The sequence below is a fragment of the Thalassophryne amazonica genome, chromosome 5 (assembly GCF_902500255.1).
Source record: "Thalassophryne amazonica chromosome 5, fThaAma1.1, whole genome shotgun sequence".
In the NCBI taxonomy this organism is placed as follows: Eukaryota; Metazoa; Chordata; class Actinopteri; order Batrachoidiformes; family Batrachoididae; genus Thalassophryne; species Thalassophryne amazonica.
Window position 1 is genome coordinate 84,289,453 of NC_047107.1, and position 25,617 is coordinate 84,315,069.

At 40.2% G+C, this 25,617-nt stretch overlaps 1 protein-coding gene across 1 annotated transcript in view; it reads left to right on the forward strand.

Annotated features, from left to right (window-relative positions):
* gck (glucokinase (hexokinase 4)) overlaps positions 1-18,490 on the forward strand; it is a 53,112-nt gene extending 34,622 nt beyond the window's left edge. The window contains 11 exon segments of the mRNA XM_034169586.1: positions 7,785-7,932; positions 8,643-8,804; positions 8,912-9,064; positions 9,270-9,303; positions 9,306-9,388; positions 11,022-11,113; positions 11,216-11,319; positions 11,442-11,625; positions 17,324-17,479; positions 17,688-17,921; positions 18,158-18,490. Coding sequence (XP_034025477.1) covers positions 7,785-7,932; positions 8,643-8,804; positions 8,912-9,064; positions 9,270-9,303; positions 9,306-9,388; positions 11,022-11,113; positions 11,216-11,319; positions 11,442-11,625; positions 17,324-17,479; positions 17,688-17,921; positions 18,158-18,305 — 1,498 coding nt within the window. The 3' untranslated portion in view covers positions 18,306-18,490.
* The last annotated feature ends 7,127 nt before the right edge of the window (positions 18,491-25,617 follow it).

Below are 25,617 nucleotides of genomic sequence, written 5' to 3' on the forward strand. Positions count from 1 at the left end.
CAGGCTGACACAGAGCAGATCGGCTGCCATGGCCTAATATCTATCTGTGGTGCAAATCTGGTTTTGATGTAATCCTTAAAAAAAGCCTATAAAGTGAAATCCTAAGCCAGAATCCACATCCGGATCACGTCCAAAATGCAGTGGAGTCTTCCATGCCCTAACATTTATCTGTGATGAAAATTCAGTCAAAATCCGTGTAGTAGTTTTGAAGTCGTTTAATTTTATTTAATTTTTTTTACTTAATTCTTCAAAGTCTATAAAGTGAAATCTAGATCCAAAATCTGGATCCTCCAGATCACCTCCAAAATTTATTAGAGTTTTCTATGGCATAATGTCTATTCGTGGTGAAAATTCCGTCAAAATCTGTTCAGTAGTTTTGATGTAATCCTGCTCATAGTCAGACAGACAAATAAATAAATGCTGATGACTTTATTATGTCCTTGGCAGACGTAAATATTGATATAAATATAGTATGTGTCAATAGCTCAGCTTATTGAATTTATTCATCCATTTTCTGAACCCTGCTTACCAGCTATGGGTCACTGGGGGCTGGAGCCTATCCCATCAATAATTGGGTGGAGGCGTGGGGGGGTTCACCCTAGACAGGCTGCCAGTCTATCACAGGGCCGACACATATAGACAGACAAACCCATTCACAAATAATTCAGAAGCCAGAGCACCCAGAGGGACACACAGAAAGGACAAGGTGGGAATCAGTCCCATGACTGTTTCACTGGGAGGCAACAGTGCTAACCTCTGAGCCACAGTGCCTCCCTTATTGAATCTGTCATGTAGTAAAATAGTCGGAACATAAATTGTTTGAACACATGCTCTAACACAAGTTTGCACTTTGTTGTGTTCCCTTTTTGTGTATAACTGAATAAAATGACGGCTGCTTCTCATAAGTTTACTTTGTAAGGGACAGTTGGCTGAACAAGGATCCATCAAGCAGGACTCTGTGCAAACAAGCCGTGGGTTAAATTAAGCAGATAATCAGCCATTGACAAGTACTTGTTGGCACACATTCAGCTCTCAGCCCTAAATGGATGCAACACAAGCTGAAGCGGTCTGTTCTCCCTCCACGTGCTAAAGCCGTTTCAAGATTGCGTTCCTGTTGAGCACATTTTAATTAATCTTTTTTTCCTAAGTCTTATAATGTGACTTTGTCAGCACAAAAATTACTTTTAGTTAAAGTACTGTAAGTCAACAATACATTTTCATTGTTTTCATTAAAACAGTTGAGTAAAATACAATATATGAAACATTTCCAAAACACAATGTGCAGTTTTGTTTTTTGTTTTTTATTGGTTTTCTGTCTACTAACCCCAATGACCTCCTCATGTGTTTATCACCATGCATGTTTCTGATACTAAATATGTCAGGCTGACATTTGACTAGGTGTGCATAAAGCAGGGCTTTGAAACAGAATTTTTTTCCCAACTGGATTGTCCTGAACAGAAATGGTATTTTAGCGTTTCCGGTTTTGGGTTCTACCCCAAAACTGACATTCCTGAGCAGTTAATAACATTTCATGTCAGCTGTGAGATACTGAAAATACTGTATATGCGAGACCTGTATGTGGCGCTGCAGCTCTCCCATGAAAAATGGAGAAGAAGACAATAGAGTTCCCAAAACAGGACACTGAGTAAAATAAAGTCTTTTAAGAGAAAGAGGGTCCGCGCTGATCACCTGAAATAGACTTATTGCATATTTAAATCAAAGCAGTGTGTTTCGTGTATTTTTAAAAGACACTGCATTGTGCTCCCCTCAGCCTAACCCATTGCTGCTCATTGATTTGTTCAGCAGCTAAATCAAACACTACAGTCCACACGCAACCATTCATAGTACTTTTCTGACTGTTTCAAATATTAAAATCATTCACACACTGAGTAAATATAAAGCCTTAATCTGACCTGTTGTGTAATTTCAGTCTGATTCATCATCACAACCTGACAAGAAGACGTTCTTGTTTTGGAAGATGACGTCTAGGAAATACTTTATTACCGAAGAAACAGCAGTTTTAAAGAAGTCCCTCAGTGTTTGTCTGCTCCAGGTGTGTTTCTCAGCCTGAACCAGAGATCTCCAGCACTTTGTCCTGTCAACAACATGAAAAATAAGTTATTTTAAAAGTTGAAATATATTCCTGCCAGCGTATCTTCAGAATTCTGCTCACTATGAAAGTAAATCCAATTTGATCTAACCAGACAAACAAACAAACAAACAAAAAGCATAATAATGACCTGAATAAATGCAGTGTTTTTAAAGAAGTCCATCAAAGTTTGTCTGCTCCGGGTGCGTTTTTCAGAGTGAAACACAGGACGCAGCACTTTTCCTGTCACCTGTCAACAACAACCTCACCGGGTCACTTCCAATGGAAACCTTTTCAAGAACAAAAAATAACAGTATTAACCAGTTACCATTATTTTAAATAAATGGTTCTGGTCTGAAACATTAACAAAATATAATAAAGTTACGAGTTTTGTTTTTGTTCCTACCAAAATACCAGAAGTTTCTGCTTTTTGTTTTTGTTCCACCAGTTCAAAGCCTTGATATAATGTGATATATGAGACATTCAGACTATTAGAAAACAACAAAATCATTATTATTACTGGTGTCTACTAGTACATTCACACAAATCATACACTGGGCAATGTCTTCAAGTCTGGGAAGATGCACTATGTCAAGCATGTTCTCATCCATGGCACCATGGAATTGCCTTGGGTTGTGGATGGCAGGTCCTCAAGTGGTTGTCTGCCTGGATGGCAAACACACAGGCAGGCAACCAGTCCATTCCCACTTCTTGAAGGTAACCACTTATCTGCCACAACCAGGTGAAGAGTGAGCGTCCCCTTGACCTTCTCCAGCCACTACACTGTACATAGTGAAATGTGCCACATAGCCAAAATGTCATAGCTGAGCGTCATTCACAATGCAACTGATATTCCTCACTGAGTCACTGCTTATTCGACACAAAGTCATTCCAGAAGTGAATTCAATTCAATTTATTTTTTATACAGCACCAAATCACAACAAAACTGCCTCAAGGCGCATCACACAAGTAATGTCTAACCTTACCAACCCCTAGAACAAGCACACAGACAACAGTGGTAAGGAAACACTCCCTCTGATGATGTTGAGGAAGAAACCTCAAGCAGACCAGACTCAGAGGAGTGACCCACTGCTTAGGCAATTCTCACAGTTACAAGGTTTTTACAAAGTTTTGCCAAGCTGAAGTAGCAGAAAACAGAAAAAAAAAATAGCATAAAAAAAAGTGCATTACTGAAGTGAGCCCGCAGTCATTGGCGCCACAGCCAAGGGCACACCACACCCTGGATATCTCCTCAGTGCCTCAGACAGAGAAAAAAGCAGAACCAGTCAGCCAGAAATAACTCCACCTAAGGTATGGGTTCACCGACAGTAAATTGGGAAGCAGAGAGAATATTAAGGTGATTGCCAGCAGCTAGCTCTGAGCTTCACTAACAGACCCAGAATTTAGACGAAGCGAGGCTGAGACCTGTTCTGTTGCTAATAAGATGAATTAAAAGTCCTTAAGCCACACCTTCCTTCCTTCCCACTGTCGCCAAGTGCTTGCTCATAGGGGGTCGTTTTCACCGTTGGGGTTTTTCTGTAATTATTGTATGGCTTTTGCCTTACAATATAAAGCGCCTTGGGGCAACTGTTTGTTGTGATTTGGCGCTATATAAATAAAATTGATTTGATTTGATTTGATTTAAGGAGCCTCTGAATAGACCAAGTGCCACAAGGACATGCCGTTATTGAGAAGCTGAGTGAGGAATCATAGTGTCTGAGTTTGTGATATTCCTGGATCAAGACAAGAATCCAGACTTTCACTGACTGACTTCCTGGATGCGGCAATTAGAAGTATATCTGTATGTGATGAAAGTGGTGAACTTGTAGAAACATTCACTTATCTCAGCAATGGCATACTGTCTCTGGATCCTCAACCTTTGACATCGAGAGACACCTGAAAAGAATTGCACAGAGGTATTTGCGATGCCGATATCTTTGCAAGATAACATTCACAAATTTGAAAGCAAATAATAAACAAGAGGTCACAGTAAAGAGTTACAGCTTCAATTTGATGTGAATTACACCTAATTGGACAGCTTTCTGCTTATACTTGTGTACATGGATGAAAGTCCCGGGTCCCAATTGAAAAGACGTTCCCGCTAGCTTGGCTAACGGGGAGTTCCCCTTTGGCTGACCTGGTAGAGGAACGGCCTTTTGTGTGAGCCACGTGGGTTCGATCCACCACCGTCGTCCCAGCCACGAAGGTCCTGCTGCTTCAATCTGGCGTCACGAACAGGATGTGAATCACAGAGTATGCTAACATGCACCTGTGATTTTGGGACAAAGTCAAAAATGGTGGGGAGGTGTGTAGCGGGATGAAAGTCCCGGGTCCCAATTGAAAAGATGTTCCCGCTAGCTTGGCTAACGGGGAGTTCCCCTTTGGCTGACCTGGTAGAGGAACGGTCTTTTGTGCGTGCCGCGTGGGTTCAATCCCCACCGTCGTCCCCCACGAAGGTCCTGCTGCTTTAATCGTATGTATTATTTGAAGTCGTTTCAGGTCAGGTCTGGGAGCATGCGCAGGTCCTGTTGTCATGCGCTACCATGTCTACTATACTACGGAAATACCATGGGTCCTGGATTGCAACCACCCAGGCAGAGAACCAGTCCATCCCCACCTCCCAAAGGTAGCCATTTTTGTACTGCAGGCGACAAGTGGACATCCCCTTGACCTTCTTCAGATGTTGGTGTCCTCTCTCCTCTCACACAGCTCAAATGAAGACAAAAATGTGCCAAACTTTAAATACCCAACACAGTAACCGTGTACCTTGATATTCTGCTGAGCTGATGTATCATATAATCATACAGTATTGTCAGCATTATATATTCAGTAGAAAGGATGAAGAAGACACAAAGGCCTGTACATGTGAAGATTTTTAAATTTTGTACTTTTTGGTGACTTTAGGGACAGCGTAAATAGAACCTCCATGTTTAAAATGTTACACGTACACCTATATTTGGTGGTTGCATGTATATGATGCAATTACATGTAATGTAATAGCCTAGCCTCTGTGCAGTGCAGTGTATTTTCAGGTCAGTGTCACTGTGAAATCCTGAAATCGTGACACTAGGGACGAGGGTCAGTGTTACCACTGAGTTCAGAGCTAAAAGTAAACCATTGCTGCTGATAAGCAAAAGGAGACCTTCACCTGCAATCCTCCATTGTTGGTTTTAGAGGTCATTTATCCCTCGCTGTTACAAATTTTAGATATGTTGCTAATTTTACAAATATATACGCAACTCACTGAGTGGCCCATGCTTCTCTGAATGATTCTAGGGCAAATGTCCTGGTTTATGACCAATACACAAAAGCTACAAATCATTTTTGCAAATATAATGCTTTATGCTTTTTCATTTTCTTGGAATAAAAAGGCAGGTTATAGCAGTTCTGAGACCATGGGCACTGCTTCCAGGACTTGGGTACAGGAAGACAACATCCAGGGAGACATCTAGTCCATCCCCACCTCTCGAACTAACCATCCATCTTAGAGAGCCATGTGCTACACCTGGATCATGCACAGAGAAATACGCCAAATGGCCAAAATGTCACAGCTGAGATTCCCTCACAAGGCAGTTATGCTCCCCATCTCCTCAAGTAACCGTTCATTTGACACAGTCATTCCAACAGTATGCAAGGATCCTCAGGAAAGAAACCTGGCACCAAAGACATCCAGTCATCACCTTAGGTCACTGGTTAGGCTAGTATTCAATGAAGCACGACTGGTGGAGAGGAGGCAGAGACACAAAAATCACCTGGAACAGGCTAAAAGGGCCGACAGCTTTTTCACATGGTATCTCACTGCATTGGTCCTCCCAACACATGTGGTTATGGCAGCTGACTGTCTGGTGAATGCTGTCCAGAGTGGCAGCAAAAATACTGCCACAAATCTCAAGCAGTCTGCACACATACTGTGTGAGATTCACTGACATGGTGTGTGGCACTCTCACGGATGATGTGAGATGATGACATGTTTGTGTAAACAGTGCTCAGGATGGCTGTGGACTATTGCTTTGTTATATGTAAAAGAGGGTGTGAAAATTCCCCTGACTTTAGGCAGTAAAAGCACTGAAAATATCACACACACTCATCTTCAAGCGCTTTTCCAAGATTGGGTTGCAGAGGGCCTGGCGCCTTTCCCAGCAGTCACAGGGCATGAGGCAGGGCACACCCTGGACAGGACACCAGTCTGTCACAGAGCCACATATAGACAAACAACCACATTCACACCCACATGCACAATTTAAAAAAGTTTCCAATTCACCTAAACTGCATGTTCTTTGATCTGGGAGGAAGCTGGAGCACCCGTAGGGAACCCCACACAAACACGGGGAGAACATGAAAACTCCACACAGAAAGGCCACAGGTGGGAATCGAACCCTGGCCTTCTTACTATGATGCACAGTGCTTACCGCTAATCCACTGTGCGGCCTGCACTGAAATTAATAATAAATAAATAATACTTTAAAAAAGAAGAAGAAAAAATTTGAACCACTCATGATGTCCAGGAGCTGCATTCTCAACTTCCATTGCTCACAGACAATAAAACAAAAACAATCAATCCGAGTTGCCTTATCCACATTCTCCACACAGGTGTAGCCCATTGTCCCTGCGTGCACGAGGGCTACCGCCAGTTGGCAGCATTAAATTAAGTTCCACTTCTGTCCTCACAAAAAAAAAAAATAAATAAATAAAAAGAGGTAAACACAGTAAAATCCATTTTGCGCAGCTCATCTGTGGCCAGACAGGACGCATCCAGCCGCTCATGCATGTGCACACGTGGTGGCTGATCATATAAAAGAAAAAATGTGTGTCACCTCTCAGAAGTGCTGTGCGCATTCTGAGTCACAGAGATTTTGTGGTGAGGGTACAAGGGGCACACCTGAAGATTTGGCAAGGGAGTTTATCGCAAATTTTTTTTGGTCTGTTCAAAAATCATGTGACAAGCAGGCACCACCCTGAGACTCAGGCGAGGGGATGGTGAATGGCTGCGAACCTTGTACTGAACTGCGCGAATTTCCAGTCCAGTGAGATACTAGCCTTATTTTTCATCCAGGGATAATTGCAAACCCAAATGCTGTGATTCCTCACTCAGCTTCTCAAGTGCTGTAATCAGGGTAGCTTTCCCACCAACAAATGGTAATCAAAAGCAAATGCCAGTAAAGATTATTTTCTGAATTAGGCTCTGTCAAATTTGTTGAAGGTACAGGTGCAGTTAACTTGCCTCCTAATCTGAAAACCTTCACTTTGAGGCTACATTAGGGTGGGCATCCATCATAAAACAATGAACACGTTGATCCACATGATCAACTCCAAGCAAAGCACGAGAGAAGCCAAAAGCCAAAGTGATATAGTTAGTGTAGGTTATGCAGCGTTTACAAGTGTCTTTGTTCAGGAGGTTCTAGTACTGTTTGTGTCAAAGTGTGTACATGGTGCAGTGACAACAGTTATGCCCTAACAAGGTAATCAGTAATTATTATGACTACTTTTTCAGATTAAGACATGATCTTTATTGTTCCAGCAAAATTAGGTTATACATAATTCACTTTTAAATTAGCACAAATTCAGTGAATCAGTGTGGGGCAGTACAATGTCTCCTGAAATAACTAAAATGGCCTTTGTCCATGTTTTTGAACTCCACGGGCACCATGGTGTGATGAAGTCAGAAGTGGGTGGGCTTATGCACGTGTTTTCCCAGCCCACTTCACCTGAGCATAAATGCAGCTGACAACGTGCTGTCCTTACCACTCACCTCACACAAGAAGATAAGTCAAAGTGGTGAAGATACCTTGTGTCAGCTGTCATCTCGACCAGGTGGTGATATGCCATTCAACGTCAGCTACGTGGTCAATAAATCTTCATGTGAGATTCATGTTTCAGTCTGCAGCTTCAAATGTCTATTTTACCTTTCTGCAGATTAAGCGATGCCTCTGAAGCTTATATTTTTTGCAATCACATTTCTTCCTTGCTATACACTCTCAACCATTAGTTCACATGCAATAAGCTTTAAAGTGTGAATGTTAGACAAGGTGCAGCTCCCCAGTTTAAAACTGCAATGTGTAGAATTTAGTGTCAATTTTCATGTCTTCACTTCTTTGGCAACGGGGATTCATGTTCCCTTTTTTCCCCTCTTTTGTGATAAACAATATGTATCATTTTCCATTCCGCAAAATGAAAGGTTTTCAAACTGGTTAGACTCCATGAGCAACCAGCAGACAATGTATAGGGGAGCAACACAATGGTTGCTCCCCTATACACTGTCTGCAAAAAGCAGAGTAAGTTTGTCTCTTTGGGCTCCTGTACCAACATGACGGTGCATCATGTCGGCCTCCGTGAGGGGGTCTGCTCCCATGTAGATACAATGGGCTAATTCTGAGCACATGAAAACACATTAATTCATTGTTACATGTAATTACACTAATGAACAGATAGTCGTGAATGCTATATTCCATTTCTTCTAATGAATGTCCCTAAATCATTTTTAATGAGGTCTTTTCGCCAAACATTTTGAAATGAACAAACAGATTGACAGCAGGTTGACCTCCTCTCCTTGCAGGTAGAACAGATCCTGTCAGAGTTCAGCCTGACCAAAGAAGAGCTCAAAGAGATTATGAATAGGATGCAGTGTGAGATGAACAGAGGGCTTCGCTTAGAGACCCATGAGGAGGCCAGTGTCAAAATGTTACCAACTTATGTCTGCTCCACCCCAGAGGGATCAGTACATGTTAGCTCATAAAATTACTTTTTTTTTATGACATCCTGTAAATGTTTGTAATTGGAGCAGCGGGATCCTGTGCCTACATTCATGTGTATCTGTTACATCAGAGGTGGCGACTTCTGGCTCTGGACCTTGGAGGCACAAACTTCCGTGTCATGCTGGTGAAAGTAGGTGAAGATGAGGAGAGGATCTGGAAGGTAGAGACCAAACACCAGATGTACTCCATTCCTGAAGATGCAATGACCGGCACTGCTGAAATGGTTAGTGAGTTGTAGCTATACCATTTTCAGGTTTTAATAGTTACTACTTGGATTTGACAGTTTCTGATGGAAACGTTTTAGTTTCCTGATTTGGTTTTGTTAATGACGGTCCAAACCCATTGACTGGGTTCAAACATGTCTGAAAGCTCTGAATCTTCTGTAATTAACAATGTTGATAACAGCGTCTTTCTTTCTATCTCTGCAGTTATTTGACTATATAGCAGAGTGTATGTCAGACTTCTGGACAAACACCACATCAAGCACCGGAAGCTTCCTCTTGGTTTTACCTTCTCCTTTCCTGTACGACATGAGGACATTGACAAGGTAACATCTGTTTAACACAGACGTGCGTTACAATTGTATGTCCTATTTTTCTGCTCATGTAGTATTCAGGACATTCTGTTCTCACATTCTTCTGAACACAATTCAGCAACAGTACATGCCAGACACTTGATACTTTGGGAGAAAATGATCTGATTATGTTTGAGAGCTGCTTGTGAATATATTTTCAGTAGGCACTTCTTACTTACGTTATAGATATGGGGAGTCAATATTGTGATCCCATTTTTGGGTTGTCTGGTGTATACATTCATATATTAGTAAAGCATGAGCAACAATTTTCTTATGATACAATATCTGAATAACTGCCCTGGGCAGTAAATGAAATGAGTAGAATGCATGATTGTTAAGTGTATATATTTGTATGTTAATTAAGATTACATAATGTGAATAACTATAAATGGTGGGCACGTCATACTTATACCATAGATGAAAAAACTATACAATACCTCAGTACAGACTTTTATATCTACAATAGGTGAATTTGGGGAGGAAATGAACAGATTATTTGAAGTTGTTTGGTGTGCATATTTGCATACAAATGAGAATGAAGTGATTTGTTTTGTGTTGAAACTGGGTAACATATCAGCAAAAATGGTTGTTAGTTGATACTTATATCATAGGTAACTCCTGGAAGGGTTGAAAAAACCTACATTTTAGGGTTGTTCAGCACATGAATGAGGGAGGTTAAAATTATTTTTTTTTCTAAGTGTCATGACTCAAAAATGAGTTTTATAGAGATTTTATATTCAGAATGTGTATGTTATGGTAATATAAATATGATGACATATACAAATATGCTAATTAGGGCAACAATTCCCTGCACTTTAAACAGATTACTCCTTACCTTATTCTAGTGCCTTCACCTCTCCAAGAATAAAAAGCAGTTTACTGAGTTTTTTTAGCTTGCCCCATCCAGTACAATTACGTATATACATCCTGTTAGCCTGTGACAGTGTTTGGTTTTCAATTAATAATGTGCCAATCCATTTTATGTTTGACCCGATTGAAGAAATACCCCCCAAAATGTGTAAAAATAGGTTGGAAAATCCCGAAGGCCCACTTTAAACAACTGGTAGTATGTATGAAAGGAAATGGTAAAACATTGCATGTATGCCGCAAATTAGTCACGACAGACTCAAAACACTGTTTGAAACCTTCAAACACCCATGTTTCGAACACTGATCCAGATTCTGCATGAAAAGGAACATGTCACATGCTTTGCTACTACCTGCTGAACACCGACGCCTGCTGGATGGGCCGGGAATGTACATCCATATCTACATAAATTTAACATTTCAAAGATACAGTCAGTGGATGTACATTGTTTGTTTGCCTAAAACACTCCAACAGCATAACTCAAAAATAACATAAAATTCTTCAGATTGTGTTTTGTGTTGACACAGATATGTTGACATATATGGATTTCATTATAGTGCTAATTTAAACTCACTGCATTTGAAAGAAAATTGTAGTGTGACTAAAAGAGGCTGACATCAGATAATTCAGGTGCTTTTTGTTGATTGAAGAATAAACAGCAGTCCCCCCCCCCCTTTATTTTACCAGACTTGCAAAATATTGATTGTGTCATAAAAAATTGTGTTTTTTCTCCTCAAAGGGCATCCTGCTTAACTGGACCAAAGGCTTTAAGGCTTCTGGAGCAGAAGGAAACAACGTTGTGGGTTTACTGAGAGATGCTATTAAGAGACGAGGGGTAAGTCACATCTTCTACTACATAACGACGGTTTATCAAAAGAAACTTAGATTTTAAAAAATTCAGTATTAGTTGCTTTTTAATGCTGCCGTGTCATTCAGGACTTTTGAGATGGATGTGGTTGCCATGGTGAATGACACAGTCGCCACTATGATTTCCTGCTATTATGAGGACCGCAGCTGTGAAGTTGGGATGATCGTTGGTATGTACACCGTCATTTGCCTCACGACCAATGTTAAATACCCTCACACGCACACGTGCACACACAACAACAACAACTTTTAGATGAGAGAGAGTGTGTATGATCTCTGTATCTGTGGACAGGTACGGGCTGTAATGCCTGTTACATGGAGGAGATGCGAACCGTGGAGCTAGTGGAGGGGGAGGAAGGCCGGATGTGTGTGAACACAGAGTGGGGAGCGTTTGGAGACAACGGAGAGCTGGAGGACTTTAGATTGGAGTATGACCGAGTGGTGGATGAGAATTCGATTAATCCTGGACACCAGCTGTAAGTCAGAGTGCATCCTGTTCAAACCTGACACATTTCTGCTCCTTCCAACTTCACAAGCATTCACAACTTGTGATAGATCTAGCAGCTAGGTTTTAAGTAGTCTGTTTGTCATTTCAGTAGCACAATTACTTATATGCAGTAAACAAATTTTGCAAAAATTTTGTGAAGCCTGGGATGAAAGCCAAAATCTATATTATACAACCCCTGGCAAAAAATTATGGAATCACTGGCCTCAGAGGATGTTCATTCAGTGGTTTAATTTTGTAGAAAAAAAGCAGATCACAGACATGACACAAAACTAAAGTCATTTCAAATGGCAACTTTCTGGCTTAAGAACACTATAAGAAATCAAGAAAAAAAAGATTGTGGCAGTCAGTAACGGTTACTTTTTTAGACCAAGCAGAGGAAAAAAATATGGAATCACTCAATTCTGAGGAATAAATTATGGAATCACCCTGTAAATTTTTATCCCCAAAACTAACACTGCATCAAATCAGATCTGCTCATTAGTCTGCATCTAAAAAGGAGTGATCACACCTTGGAGAGCTGTTTCACCAAGTGGACTGACATGAATCATGGCTCCAACACGAGAGATGTCAATTGAAACAAAGGAGAGGATTATCAAACTCTTACAAGAGGGTAAATCATCATGCAATGTTGCAAAAGATGTTGGTTGTTCAGTCAGCTGTGTCTAAACTCTGGACCAAATACAACAACATGGGAAGGTTGTTAAAGGCAAACATACTGGTAGACCAAGGAAGACATCAAAGCGTCAAGACAGAAAACTTAAGCAATATGTCTCAAAAATCGAAAAATGCACAACAAAACAAATGAGGAACGAATGGGAGGAAACTGGAGTCAACGTCTGTCACCGAACTGTAAGAAACCGCCTAAAGGAAATGTGATTTACATACAGAAAAGCTAAACGAAAGCCATCATTAACACCTAAACAGAAAAAACAAGGTTACAATGGGCTAAGGAAAAGCAATCGTGGACTGTGGATGACTGGATGAAAGTCATATTCAGTGATGAATCTCAAATCTGCATTGGGCAAGGTGATGATGCTGGAACTTTTGTTTGGTGCCGTTCCGATGGGATTTATGAAGATGACTGCCTGAAGAGAACATGTAAATTTCCACAGTCATTGATGATATGGGGCTGCATGTCAGGTAAAGGCACTGGGGAGATGGCTGTCATTACATCATCAATAAATGCACAAGTTTACGTTGATATTTTGGACAATTGAAAGGATGTTTGGGGATGATGAAATCATTTTTCAAGATGATAATGCATCTTGCCATAGAGCAAAAACTGTGAAAACATTCCTTGCAAAAAGACACATAGGGTCAATGTCATGGCATAGGGTCAATATCAACGAGCAGATGTGATTTGATGCAGGTGTTAGTTTTGGGGATGAAAATTTACAGGGTGATTCCATAATTTTTTCCTCAGAATTGAGTGATTCCATATTTTTTTCCTCTGCTTGGTCTAAAAAGGTAACAGTTACTGACTGCCACAATCTTTTTTCTTGATTTCTTATAGTGTTTCTTAAAGCCAGAAAGTTGCCATTTGAAATGACTTTAGTTTTGTGTCATGTCTGTCATCTGCTTTTTTTCTACAAAATTAAACAACTGAATGAACATCCTCCAAGGCCAGTGATTCCATAATTTTTGCCAGGGGTTGTAATAGCCAAGTGGTCTCTGTGTACATGCGTGCGCGTGTATGGCTTTGATCATGGAGAAACCAGGGAGAACTGACATTTGGATGAACGGTGTGAAAACAGAAAGTTGATAAGACAAATATTTTTTGAGAAATTAGCAATTTTATCTAACCACTAACAATGAACGTTGTGCTGCAATGCATCATGGGACTTTGGGGTTTTGGGGTTTTAAATGTTGTTATTGTGGTTCATGTTAGTTTAACAGTGTTGTTAGTGTTATTGATTTATTGTGTTTTTGTAGCTCAATTGGTTTAGTCACTTCAGTTAATTATCATGTTGCTGTTACCATGAGTTAGTTAAGTGTTATGTTGCTGGTACCATGAGTGAAATGTGTGTTGCATTTGATGTCTTCCACCACCGTCTCTGTTTGTGTCTAAAAATAGAAACACCTGCTTGCGGCAGAATGCGTAAAAGACAAAATCCTATTCGTGCATACATGTGTGTGTGTATAACTTTGATCACAGACAAACTGAGGACAGCTGACATTTGTTGTTTGGTATGCTTATGTATTTTGGGTCAAGGATGAATGCTGCCAAAAACAGAACACTGATAGGACTAACATTTTTGGAGAAACTACGGATATTAGCTAACATTGCTAATTACATTCTGGACTAACACTCCATTACAGCAGGGGGCGGTAAATCATCTTGTATTAAAAGTGTGACTGTGTGCGTGTTTTTATTTAGTATGTACAATGTAAGTGCATAATACGAGGTCTGTGATAAAAAAAAGCGGTCCTTTTTATTTTTTTCAAAAAATAAATGGATTTGATTCATATGTTTTTGCGACAAGCTTGAACCCTCGTGCGCATGCGTGAGTTTTGTCATGCCTGTCGGTGACGTCATTCGCCTGTGGGCAGGCTTTGAGTGAGGTGTGGACTCCCCCTCCTGTCGGAATCTCTTTGTCTGAGAAGCTGCAGGGAGACGGCGCGCGTTGGTTTATCAAATTTTTTCAGGACCGGTGAGGGATATCCATGTAGACACTATTCGAGAAATTCAGCTGCTTTTCGGTGTAAAGTTTAACGGCTGATGAGAGATTGTGGAGTTTCTTTCGCTTTAAGCACAGCCCACAAAGCGGATCGGCGCGGCGCGGTCGGAGGTGACGTCCGTCTGGCTGTTTCGAGCTGAAAACATCCTAATTGAAAGCTCTGTTCACCCAGGACGTCGTCAGAGAACAGAGAAGATTCAGAAGAGGCCAGCATGAGGACTTTATGCGGACATTCCACTGTTTAAGGACATTTTGTAATGAAAGACGTGCGCACAAATTCGCCGAGTCGTCACGGAAACGGAAATCCGTCTGCGCCGCGACATGAAAAACACCTCCGTGTTGAAAACCATTTGTAAAATTCAGGCAGCTTTTGATGGCTTTCAACAAGTGAGTATCTGAGAAATTGTTTAACAGCTTGGGCATGTTCCAACTTGTCCGTTAAGGTTTCCAACGGAGGTGTTTTTCCTGTTTCGACCCCCCGCGGTCGGGTCCGGCCCGACATGCGAATCTGCCCTCATGTTCTTTCATTACAAAATCTCCTTTAACAGTGGAATGTCTGGATAAACTCCTGATCCCGAATTCTTCTGAAAGTTCTCTGTTATCTCACGACGTCTTGGGTCCACAGAGCCTGAAATTAGGAAGTTTTCAGCTTGAAACAGCGAGACGACGCTGCCTCGGAGCGCAGATCGCCGTCTGGCGCCGTGGGCCGTCCTTACGGCGACAGTAAAACTCCAAAATCTCTCATCAGCGGTTAAAATTTTCACCAAAACCAGCTGAATTTATCGAATGGTGTCCACTCAGTTGTGCCTTACAGGTTTTGAAAAAATTTTGATCAAACAAAGCAGCAGTCTCTGAGTCATTCCTAAACAATGAAAAAATCGACGAGAGGGTGGGCGACTCCTCACTCAAAGACTGCCCACAGGCGAATGACGTAACCGACAGGTGTGAAAAAACTCTCGCATGCCCACGAGGGTTCAAGCATGTCTGATGTAATCACACGTGATTCAAATCCATATAGGTTTTGAAACAAATAATAAGGTCTGTTACTTTTCTCACAGACCTCGTATAATTGTAAATACGTTAAAAATACATGGATGACACAAGAAAGAGAAAACACTTTCCGTTGTGGTCCATTTAAAAATCAAATCACAAAACAGAAATGGTAAATGGACTGCATTTATATAGCGCTTTTCCATCTGAATCAGTCGCTCAAAGCGCTTTACAATTATGCCTCACATTCACCCAGAAGTAAAAATCTAATAATAATAATAATAATAATAATAATAATAATAGTGTGTATGTGATAACAAGAACCTAAACCATTTATAAATACATTTTTAAAAAAATAACATAATTAACAGGGGAAAAAAGGGTTGAGTTCTTCTTCTAAAAATTGTTAATCTAAGGTTCTAAAACCATTTTGGACTCACACACCATTCCAACTCATCACAGAAAATTTGCATAATTTATTACCACCCGTGAAAAATGTCAGCTACCTAATTTATAAAAACTACCCATTGTAGAGCCTGTGGATCCCCATGGGCAAGGCGCTAGTCTATGTTTTAAAAAAACAGGCTTCTTTGTATAAACATTTCTGGTATGTATTATGCCTTAACTTCAATAAAAATACATCTCTACATGATATCAATTGCATAAAATATCAACACTAAGGTAATACAGTATGTATGTACTGAAACCACATACACTGAAAAAAAACTACCTATTAGATTTACGTGATTTAAATATGTACACTGGTTGCACATGTATAATGCCATACCCTTTTTTATGTTTCTAATTGAGACATGTGAGAAAATTATGTTATTCTGGACACATTCATGTGCAACCAATGTACATATTTAAGTAGGCATGTTTCATTTTTCATTTAGAACATGTAATATCCCATAGATATGTCTTTGATTCCTGAAGTGGGAGACTGGCTCCTGCAGACTACAGGTACAACATCTGATGTCTGTCCAGAAGAGTGGAGTCCTACGAACAGCTAAGACACTGTGCAGAACCCTGAAACTTACAGGACTCTGGTTGAGGACCTGAGACTGAGGGAAAACAGACATCCATGCATGCATATACCCATGCACACACACACACACACACACACACACACACACTTGAATGAATGAATAATTTATATCATACATTCCACCAAATGTCAACACATTTACACCTATATATGTCCTGGTAGTCATGAGGATATGATTGCAACAAAAATGCAAATTAACTAATTATACAGATAATAGAAGCATAGCCATCCATATACCTTTGTGCACATACACATGCCATATAATTAGTGAATATGTCCAAAAAGGGGCAGAAAGAAGTAAAACTTGTCTAATCCTACCCCTCATCATTTAGACCTAATCATGACATAGTCATCCTGTTTCCAGTTAGTCATATGTGTGTGTGTGTGTGTGTGTGTGTGTGTGTGTGTGTGTGTGTGTGTGTGTGTGTGTGTGTGTGTGTGTGTGTGTGTGTGTGTGTGTGTGTGTGTGTGTGTGTGTGTAATATGGGATATTCTGAGTCTTGGCAGAGGCATGCACTCTGGGTGCCATTGACCTCTGGACCATCACCACCTTTCTGTGCATCATCAGGTCTCTGTGTAGTTGCTATGGCAGCAGGTGTTTTTCCTGAGGATGTTTGTGAGTGGCTCATATACGTCAGCAGTCAGACAGCAGGTGGTTGTGTCAGATTAATGATCCTTCTGTGCCGCCTGTAGGCCTAATGGCTGTTTACCTTTTGCACAGAAGCCCCCTTCACACAGGCAGCTGCTGAGTCCAGCCTCATCCAGCCTCTTCATCAGCAACATCACCATCCTGTGTAGCGTAGGAAAGCTGTTTGTATATGTGCATTGTGACGCACATGCTCTATCCTTCACACTCCTTCCACCTCTCTCTTTCTCCACACCCTTCCTGCTGAGCTTTCGTGTTTTCTTTCATCTCACACACCTCCTGGCTCTTCCTCTCCCCTCTGCAGTTATGAGAAGCTGATCAGTGGGAAGTACATGGGGGAGCTGGTGAGGCTGGTTCTGATGAAGCTGGTCAACGAGGACTTGCTGTTTAACGGTGAAGCCTCAGAGCTGCTGAAGACACGTGGAAGCTTTGAGACTCGTTACGTGTCACAGGTGGAGAGGTGAGCATCACTGACCTCTGACCTGTTATACACATATGTGTATACAGTAACACACAGTACTAATAGTGATCATATCAGTGAGCAATATGACAGAAATAGTGGAACTGTTTTGGAAAGGTTATAAAATGACAAAGAAATCATGATGTGTAAAATCCCATGAAGACGCAACTGATATCTTTCCCTTTGTATTTTGTTTTAAATAAACTAGTGACTCTGTGGACCGAAAGCACATCTACAATATTCTGTCCTCGCTGGGCGTGCTGCCATCAGAGCTGGACTGTGACATCGTGCACCTGGTGTGCGAGAGCATTTCTACTCGCTCTGCTCATCTGTGCGCTGCGGGCCTGGCTGGTGTCATCAACCTGATGAGGGAGCGACGCGGCCAGGAGGCCCTGAAGATCACAGTGGGGGTGGACGGTTCAGTCTACAAGATGCACTACCGGTGAGCACCCCAAACCGTCAAACATCACCTAGTTGAACATAAAATCTTTTCTCTTGTTGCTGCTGTCTGTATCAATCATGGATAAGACTTAGAAATATCATTCCAAGAAATATGACTATGATTAACTTTGTCTTTTTCTAAGGAATAAGAACAGAACCAATTTGTTGACATTGTCCACGGAGAACGTAGACAAACAGTCTACTGTAAGTCTGACTGTAAGTGTGGTGTTTCCTCAGCTTCCGTGAGAGGTTCCATAAACTGGTCAGAGAGCTGATGCCCGACTGTGACATCACCTTCATCCAGTCAGAGGAGGGCAGCGGTCGAGGCGCTGCTCTGATCTCAGCTGTGGCGTGCAAGATGGCGAACTGCGTGCTGACGCAGTAGAGACGCTGTGAGCCGAAGACTGAGGAAAGCCAGAAGAGCTGAAATCTGAGCTGAAAATTTGGTCATCTACAGATGTGCTGCTTGGCTGTTTTATTTATTTTTGACTCTGTCTGAGGGATGTGTGCGCACAGGAAAGCGACACACAGTCAGAAAATGTCTTAGACCATAAAGACTTCTCTCTAGAATTAGATAAAAAAGTTAATCTTGTAGAAATCTCTACATATTTATGAACATTTAAAGTTGGCTTCCTGCTGAAGCACAGTTAAGGCTCATTTATGCTCTATTTACCTAAGTAATTCTATCCATTCATTTTAAACACCACCGCATCCATATGCTTTACATTGGCATGGATGTTAAGCAATACATCCATTAGTGGGCACTGCACAGAGTCAAACATTTCTAGTAACATTAAACATGGCAACAGTTGACGAGGTCGTAATAAACTATCTCCTGCAAAGCTACCAAAAATGTAGTAATGGTGGAGGCCATTAAATACTTCATTATATATATATATATATATATATATATATATATATATATATATATATATATATATATATATATATATATATATATATATATATATATATATATATATATATATATATAAATGAATGAATGAATGAATTAATTAAGCACACAGTTCGACAACAAAAAACACAACAAAACAACTTTACAAAGATCCCGTGTGGCCGAAAGGGTGAGGGCAGAAGTAAAGCTTATAAATGCCCACCCCTTATACTAAAAATAATTATATACACACATTTATACAAGCATGCAAGCATAAACACAATTTTCAGAATACTACCAGACAAACAGTGTCACACAACACACAATCCAAGAAGCAATAACAAAAACAATAAACCCAAATTTTCAACTATAACGAGAAATTTTATAATTCTTGTAGTGCCTCCTAAAGTCCACCAAAGTACCAAGTACTTTAATGTTGTCAGGACAGTTGTTCCAGGTGTTAACCCCTTTAACAGAGACACAGTGACTCTTTGCAGTAGTTCGGATCTTCAGTTTCTCAAAAAACAAAACAAAATTCCTCTCAAGTTATAACTGGAGTTCCTCAGTTTAAACAGATCCTGGACATGTTGTGGCAACAGTTTATTTTTAACTTTATACATAATTTGTATTGTAATGTAGTTTCAATTTTCAATTTCAATTTATTTTCATTTATATAGCGCCAAATCACAACAGAGTTGCCTCAAGGCACTTCACACAAGTAAACCTTACTAACCCCCAGAGCAGCAGTGGTAAGGAAAAACTCCCTCTGAGGAAGAAACCTCAAGCAGACCAGACTCAAAGGGGTGACCCTCTGCTTGGGCCATGCGACAGACATAAATTACAGAACAATTCACAAAACGAATATACAGGAAATGCTGTTGGTGCACAGGACAGGAGGGTCTCCAGCACAAATACCACACCCATCTCTGGATGGAGCTCCCATTTATTTTTTCCAATACTATAATATATATATATATTACTATAATACTGCCTTTTACAAGATCGCATGATGTTGGTTAACTTGTTATTATATGTCTTGTATTTACTCTCAGCCTCAGTTGTTCTAAGCTTTAAAAACTACTTATACAAAAAAATTTTCTTTTTACACTTTTCTTTTTTCTTTCTTAGCAGTCCCTTAGTGATGCAAGGTTTGTCAATATTTCGCTTGTGACCAGCATTTAATACATGTGGGCAATGTTTATCATACAACTTGGAGATAATGGAAATAAATGATTCATATGATTGGTCAATGTCTTCAATATAGATGCCATGCCAGTGTTGGTGTGATAACTCTGTTCTAAGATTGGCCATAGATTCCTCAGTTATTTTTTATTTTTATTTTTGGAGTGTCAATATGATCAACATTATCAACTAAAGAATTGTAAACAACAAAAACCAGCAAGTGATCAATGATGTCACTAATAAGTAATCCACCCATTAAAGAACAGCAAGAACATTTGTCAGTATGTTGTCAATAAGCGTTGATGTATTCATAGTAATCCTGGTTGGGTGTGTTATTGCTGGATATAATCCTATACAGAACAAGGAATCTAAAAATTCCGCTATTTGAATATGCCCATGTGGATTTAGAAAATCTATGTGAAAGTCTCTACAAACAAGTAAAAGCTTATTGTTTTTAACTGAGTTGTACATTTCAGTCATTTTCTCTACAAAAATGTTTGATCTGGGAACTCTGCTAATACAACTTATAATTATGTTTTTTGATTTTTCTCAAATAATCTCCACAGTAACACATCCATAAAACCGCCCAAGGAAAATGACATATTCGGAATGATTTCACAGTAGTGATTAGATCTGACGTAAAGAGCCACACCACCACCCCGCTTATTTGCCCTATTTGTGGCAAAAAAAATAAAAAATCATAACCCTCCAGCTGGACAGAATCAACATACTCGTCTCTTAACCACGTCTCAGTAACTGCAACAACTGAAAACTATTTGTTAGCAATTTTCAAACAGTCCTGCATTATGGAAAAGTTCATAGGAAGGCTTCTGATATTAAAATGCATAATAGAGAATGCCCCATTTGTAAAGGAATTTTGCCTGAATTGTTCCTCAGTAAAATAATTGCAATGATGTTTTCAAGAAAGAAATTCCTTGAAAAAAAAAAAAAAATAATATATATATATATATATATATATATATATATATATATATATATATATGGTGCAATATAGAAAAATATAGTACAGTACAAAAATACAGACAATTAGCGCTAAGTATTGTCGCTGTTTACTGCATTTTTCTGAGGATACATTGCACCAGAGTATAAGTTACACCTTTTTTCTGTATTATCAGGTCTATGATTTTGGATTTTTGTGCATTGTTGTGGTGTACTTTTATTATTGGCATCCTGGGAGAGCCCTATAGAAATAGCCATTATTTTTACAATATAAGCCCCACCTATATACCTATATAATAAGTCACACTGAAGTATAAGCCACAGGACCTCCCAAAGTAAAAAAAAACAAAAACCTGCAACTTATACTCTGGAAAATACAGTACTTTTTCCTAGAGTTGTGTCTTGCTTGAATTTTGCCAACACTGCCCAGGGGTGCTGCTCAATTTTTGTCTGTATCTGTAAGCTTTGAGAAAGTACGTGGCTACATGTACAAGACATGTCTGAGCAGTGTGGCTCAGTCAGTCTGAATGGCTGTGACAATTGACTATGTACTGCATTACTACTACTAGTGGCCCAGTCTGATGAAATAGCAGCTTTGCAATCCATTATTACTCACCGCATGGTGCTCCTGGGTTTTGTTGTAGCCAGTTAGCCTGTCGGAACATCACTGCACAGAAATGTCTTGTACCTGTAGCCATGTCCTTTCAGAAAACAGACACAAATATGGATGAAATGAACACAGAGTGTGGCAAACGTCTCCGTCTGCATCCATATTTAACAGTGACCACCAATGAGCCTTTAGGTGAAATGAAGGCTATTTTTGTGTATTGTAGATGCATGGTGTGTGTCTCTACTGTGTTTGATGAAGGATGACTATGGTGTAAAATATCAGCACAAACAGGATGGTTTGTGTACTTTAATAAATACAGTTGTACATTTCAACAACAGCTCCATAAATTTCAGTTCAATTCCATTTATTTTAATTTATATAGTGCCAGATCACAACAAAGTTGCATCAAGGCACTTAGCACAAGCAAGGTCTAACCTTACGAATCCCTAGAGCAAGCACACAGGCGACAGTCGTAAGGAAACACTTCCTCTGCTTGGGCCATGCTACTGACACAATAGAGGAAGTTATACAGGAAATTTTGGGAGTCCATGCTGGTGCACAAGATGGGAGGCCTGCAGAAGGAAACACCAACTTCCATCTCTGGATGGAGCCACACCTTAAACAGAGAGAAAAAACAGAATCAGGTGGTAGAAAGACAACAAATACAGTATAATTTATCAGCATTTAGCAACAAGAAGAACAGAAGAAATAATAAGGTGATCGCCAGCCACTAGCCCTAAGCTTCACTAAAAGACCCAGACTTTAGATAAAGTTAAGGCCGGGGCCTGCTCTCTTTACTAATAAAATGGATTTAAGAGAGTAGAAAGTATGCTAGTCATACAAAAGGGAAAATAAGTGCTTCTTAAGTCTGGACTTGAAAGTCTCTACAGAATCTGACTGGTTTAATGATGCAGGGAGATCATTCCACAAAGCAGGTGCATGATAAGAGAAAGCTCTGTGACCTGCAGACTTTTTATTCACCCTAGGGACACAAAGTAGTCCTGCACCCTGGGAATGCAGAGCCTGGGCCGGTACGTAGGGTTTAATTAGGTCAGCGAAGTAGGGAGGTGCCGGTCCGTGAACAATTTTATACGTTAGTAACAGATCCTTAAAATCTAATCTCACAGGGACAGGAAGCCAGTGAAGAGACACCAGAATGGGTGTAATGTGGTCAAACTTTCTGCTTCCTGCCAAAAATCTGGCAGCAGCATTTTGAACCCATTGGAGACCCCTATTGCTGAACCAGAAAATAGAACATTGCATTAGTCCAATTTAGACGAAACAAATGCATGAATCATAGTCTCAACATCAGACATACACAGGATGGGACAAATCTTCGCTATATTTTACAGGTGGAAGAAAGCAGTCCTTGTAATATCTCTAATGTGGAGGTCAAAGGACAACGTAGAATAAAAAATGACCCCAAGGTTCCTCACTTTGTCAGTGTAACGTATGACACACGAACCTAGGCTAAGCGTTAACTAGTCAAATTGATGCCGATGTCTCACTGGACCAAGAACCATCATTTCAGTCTTGTCTGGATTTAAAAGTAGGAAATTGCTAGACATCCACCTTCTCACTGATGCAAGGCAATCCTCTAAGGATTTTATGTGGATGAGATTACCAGCAGTTATTGGCAAGTATAACTGAGTATCATCAGCATAGCAATAAAAGGCAATCCCAAAATGCTACAATATGTCTCCAAGGGATGCTATATAAAGGGAGAAGAGCAGGGGGCCTAAGACAGACCCCTGTGGAACCCCAATTTTCATGTCACGAAGATTAAAGGTAGTGCTATTGTACAAAACACAGAACGACTGGGCAGGTATGATGTCAACCATGCAAGGGCACTCCCAGTAATCCTAAAATGATTCTCTAGCCTATTGAGTAGAATATGGTGATCCACGGTATCAAACACAACATCTAACAGCACTAAAACTGTAGTGGTGTCAAAATCCATTGCAAGCAGAAGATCATTCACTACTTTAGTGAGAGCTGTGTCTGTGGAATGATATTTTCTGAAATCAGACTGCAGTGGCTCAAAAAGAGTATTTTTAGTAAGGTGATCCACGAGCTGCTGTGAAACCACCTTTTCCAGAATTTTAGACCAGACTGATAGATTTGATATAGGCCTATAGTTTTGTTGGTATAGGATCAAATAAGCAGGTCATGCTTTTTGTAGACATTACGAGTTTCATCACCATGCCTGGTGAGATGCTATCAAATTCTGTAAATCTAGGTAAAACCTCAGTGATGGCACCAGTCTCAAAAAGGCATGCTGGGATATGTTTAACCTAATGTCATTTATTTTCTTCTTGAAGTGATCCAAAAGGAGAGCAACTTATAGGTGGTTGTCCATGAATACGTGTTGCCACTGTGTCAAACAAGAACTTTGAGTTATGCTTGTTTTTGTTGATTAAATCAGAGTAATAGGCCTGCTTTGTAGCCAGTAGTGCATGCTTATACAACCCCTGGCAAAAATTATGGAATCACCGGCCTCGGAGGATGTTCATTCAGTGGTTTAATTTTGTAGAAAAAAAGCAGATCACAGACATGACACAAAACTAAAGTCATTTCAAATGGCAACTTTCTGGCTTTAAGAAACACTATAAGAAATCAGGAAAACAAATTGTGGCAGTCAGTAACGGTTACTTTTTTAGACCAAGCAGAGGGAAAAAAAAAATATGGACTCACTCAATTCTAAGGAATAAATTATGGAATCACCCTGTAAATTTTCATCCCCAAAACTAACACCTGCATCAAATCAGATCTGCTCATTAGTCTGCATCTAAAAAGGAGTGATCACACCTTGGAGAGCTGTTGCACCAAGTGGACTGACATGAATCATGGCTCCAACATGAGAGATGTCAATTGAAACAAAGGAGAGGATTATCAAACTCTGAAAAGAGGGTAAATCATCACGCAATGTTGCAAAAGATGTTGGTTGTTCACAGTCAGCTGTGTCTAAACTCTGGACCAAATACAAACAACATGGGAAGGTTGTTAAAGGCAAACATACTGGTAGACCAAGGAAGACATCAAAGCATCAACACAGAAAACTTAAAGCAATATGTCTCAAAAATTGAAAATGCACAACAAAACAAATGAGGAACGAATGGGAGGAAACTGGAGTCAACGTCTGTGACCGAACTGTAAGAAACCGCCTAAAGGAAATGGGATTTACATACAGAAAAGCTAAACGAAAGCCATCATTAACACCTAAACAGAAAAAAACAAGGTTACATAGGGGATGCATAGGGGATGCATTTTCTGGTAGCCACCATCTGTCGGCCTGCCAGAATTTGTATCCCCTACCTTTATCACTGATATTGCACCCTACCATCGGGTGTTTCATAGTGATATATACCTTAGCTCATTCACAATTACTACAGTAAATTTGAGGAAGTTTTGTCTTTATTTAGTAGAGTTGCATAGGGGATACATTTTCTGGCAGCCACCATCTGTCGGCCTGCCAGAATTTGTATCCCCTATCTTTATAGCTGGAATTGCAACCTACCATCAGGTGTTTTATCTTCATTTATACTTTAGCCCATCCACAATTCCTGCAGTAAATTTCAGGAAGTTCTGTCATTATTTAGTGGAGTTGCATAGGGGATACATTTTCTGGTAGCCACCATCTGTCAGCCTGCCAGAATTTGTATCCCCTATCTTTATAGCTGGAATTGCAACCTACCATCAGGTGTTTTATCTTCATTTATACTTTAGCTCATCCACAATTACTATAGTAAATTTCAGGAAGTTTTGTCTTTATTTAGTGGAGTTGCATAGGGGAAACATTTTCTGGCAGCCACCATCTGTCAGCCTGCCAGCATTTGTATCTCCTATCTTTATGAAGCAGCAGGACCTACGTGGCTGGGACGACGGTGGGGGATCGAACCCACGCGGCTCGCACAAAAGACCGTTCCTCTACCATGTCAGCCAAAGGGGAACTCCCCGTTAGCCAAGCTAGCAGGAAAGTCTTTTCAATTGGGACCCGGGACTTTCATCCCGCTACACATCTCCCCACCATTTTTGACTTCGTCCCAAAGT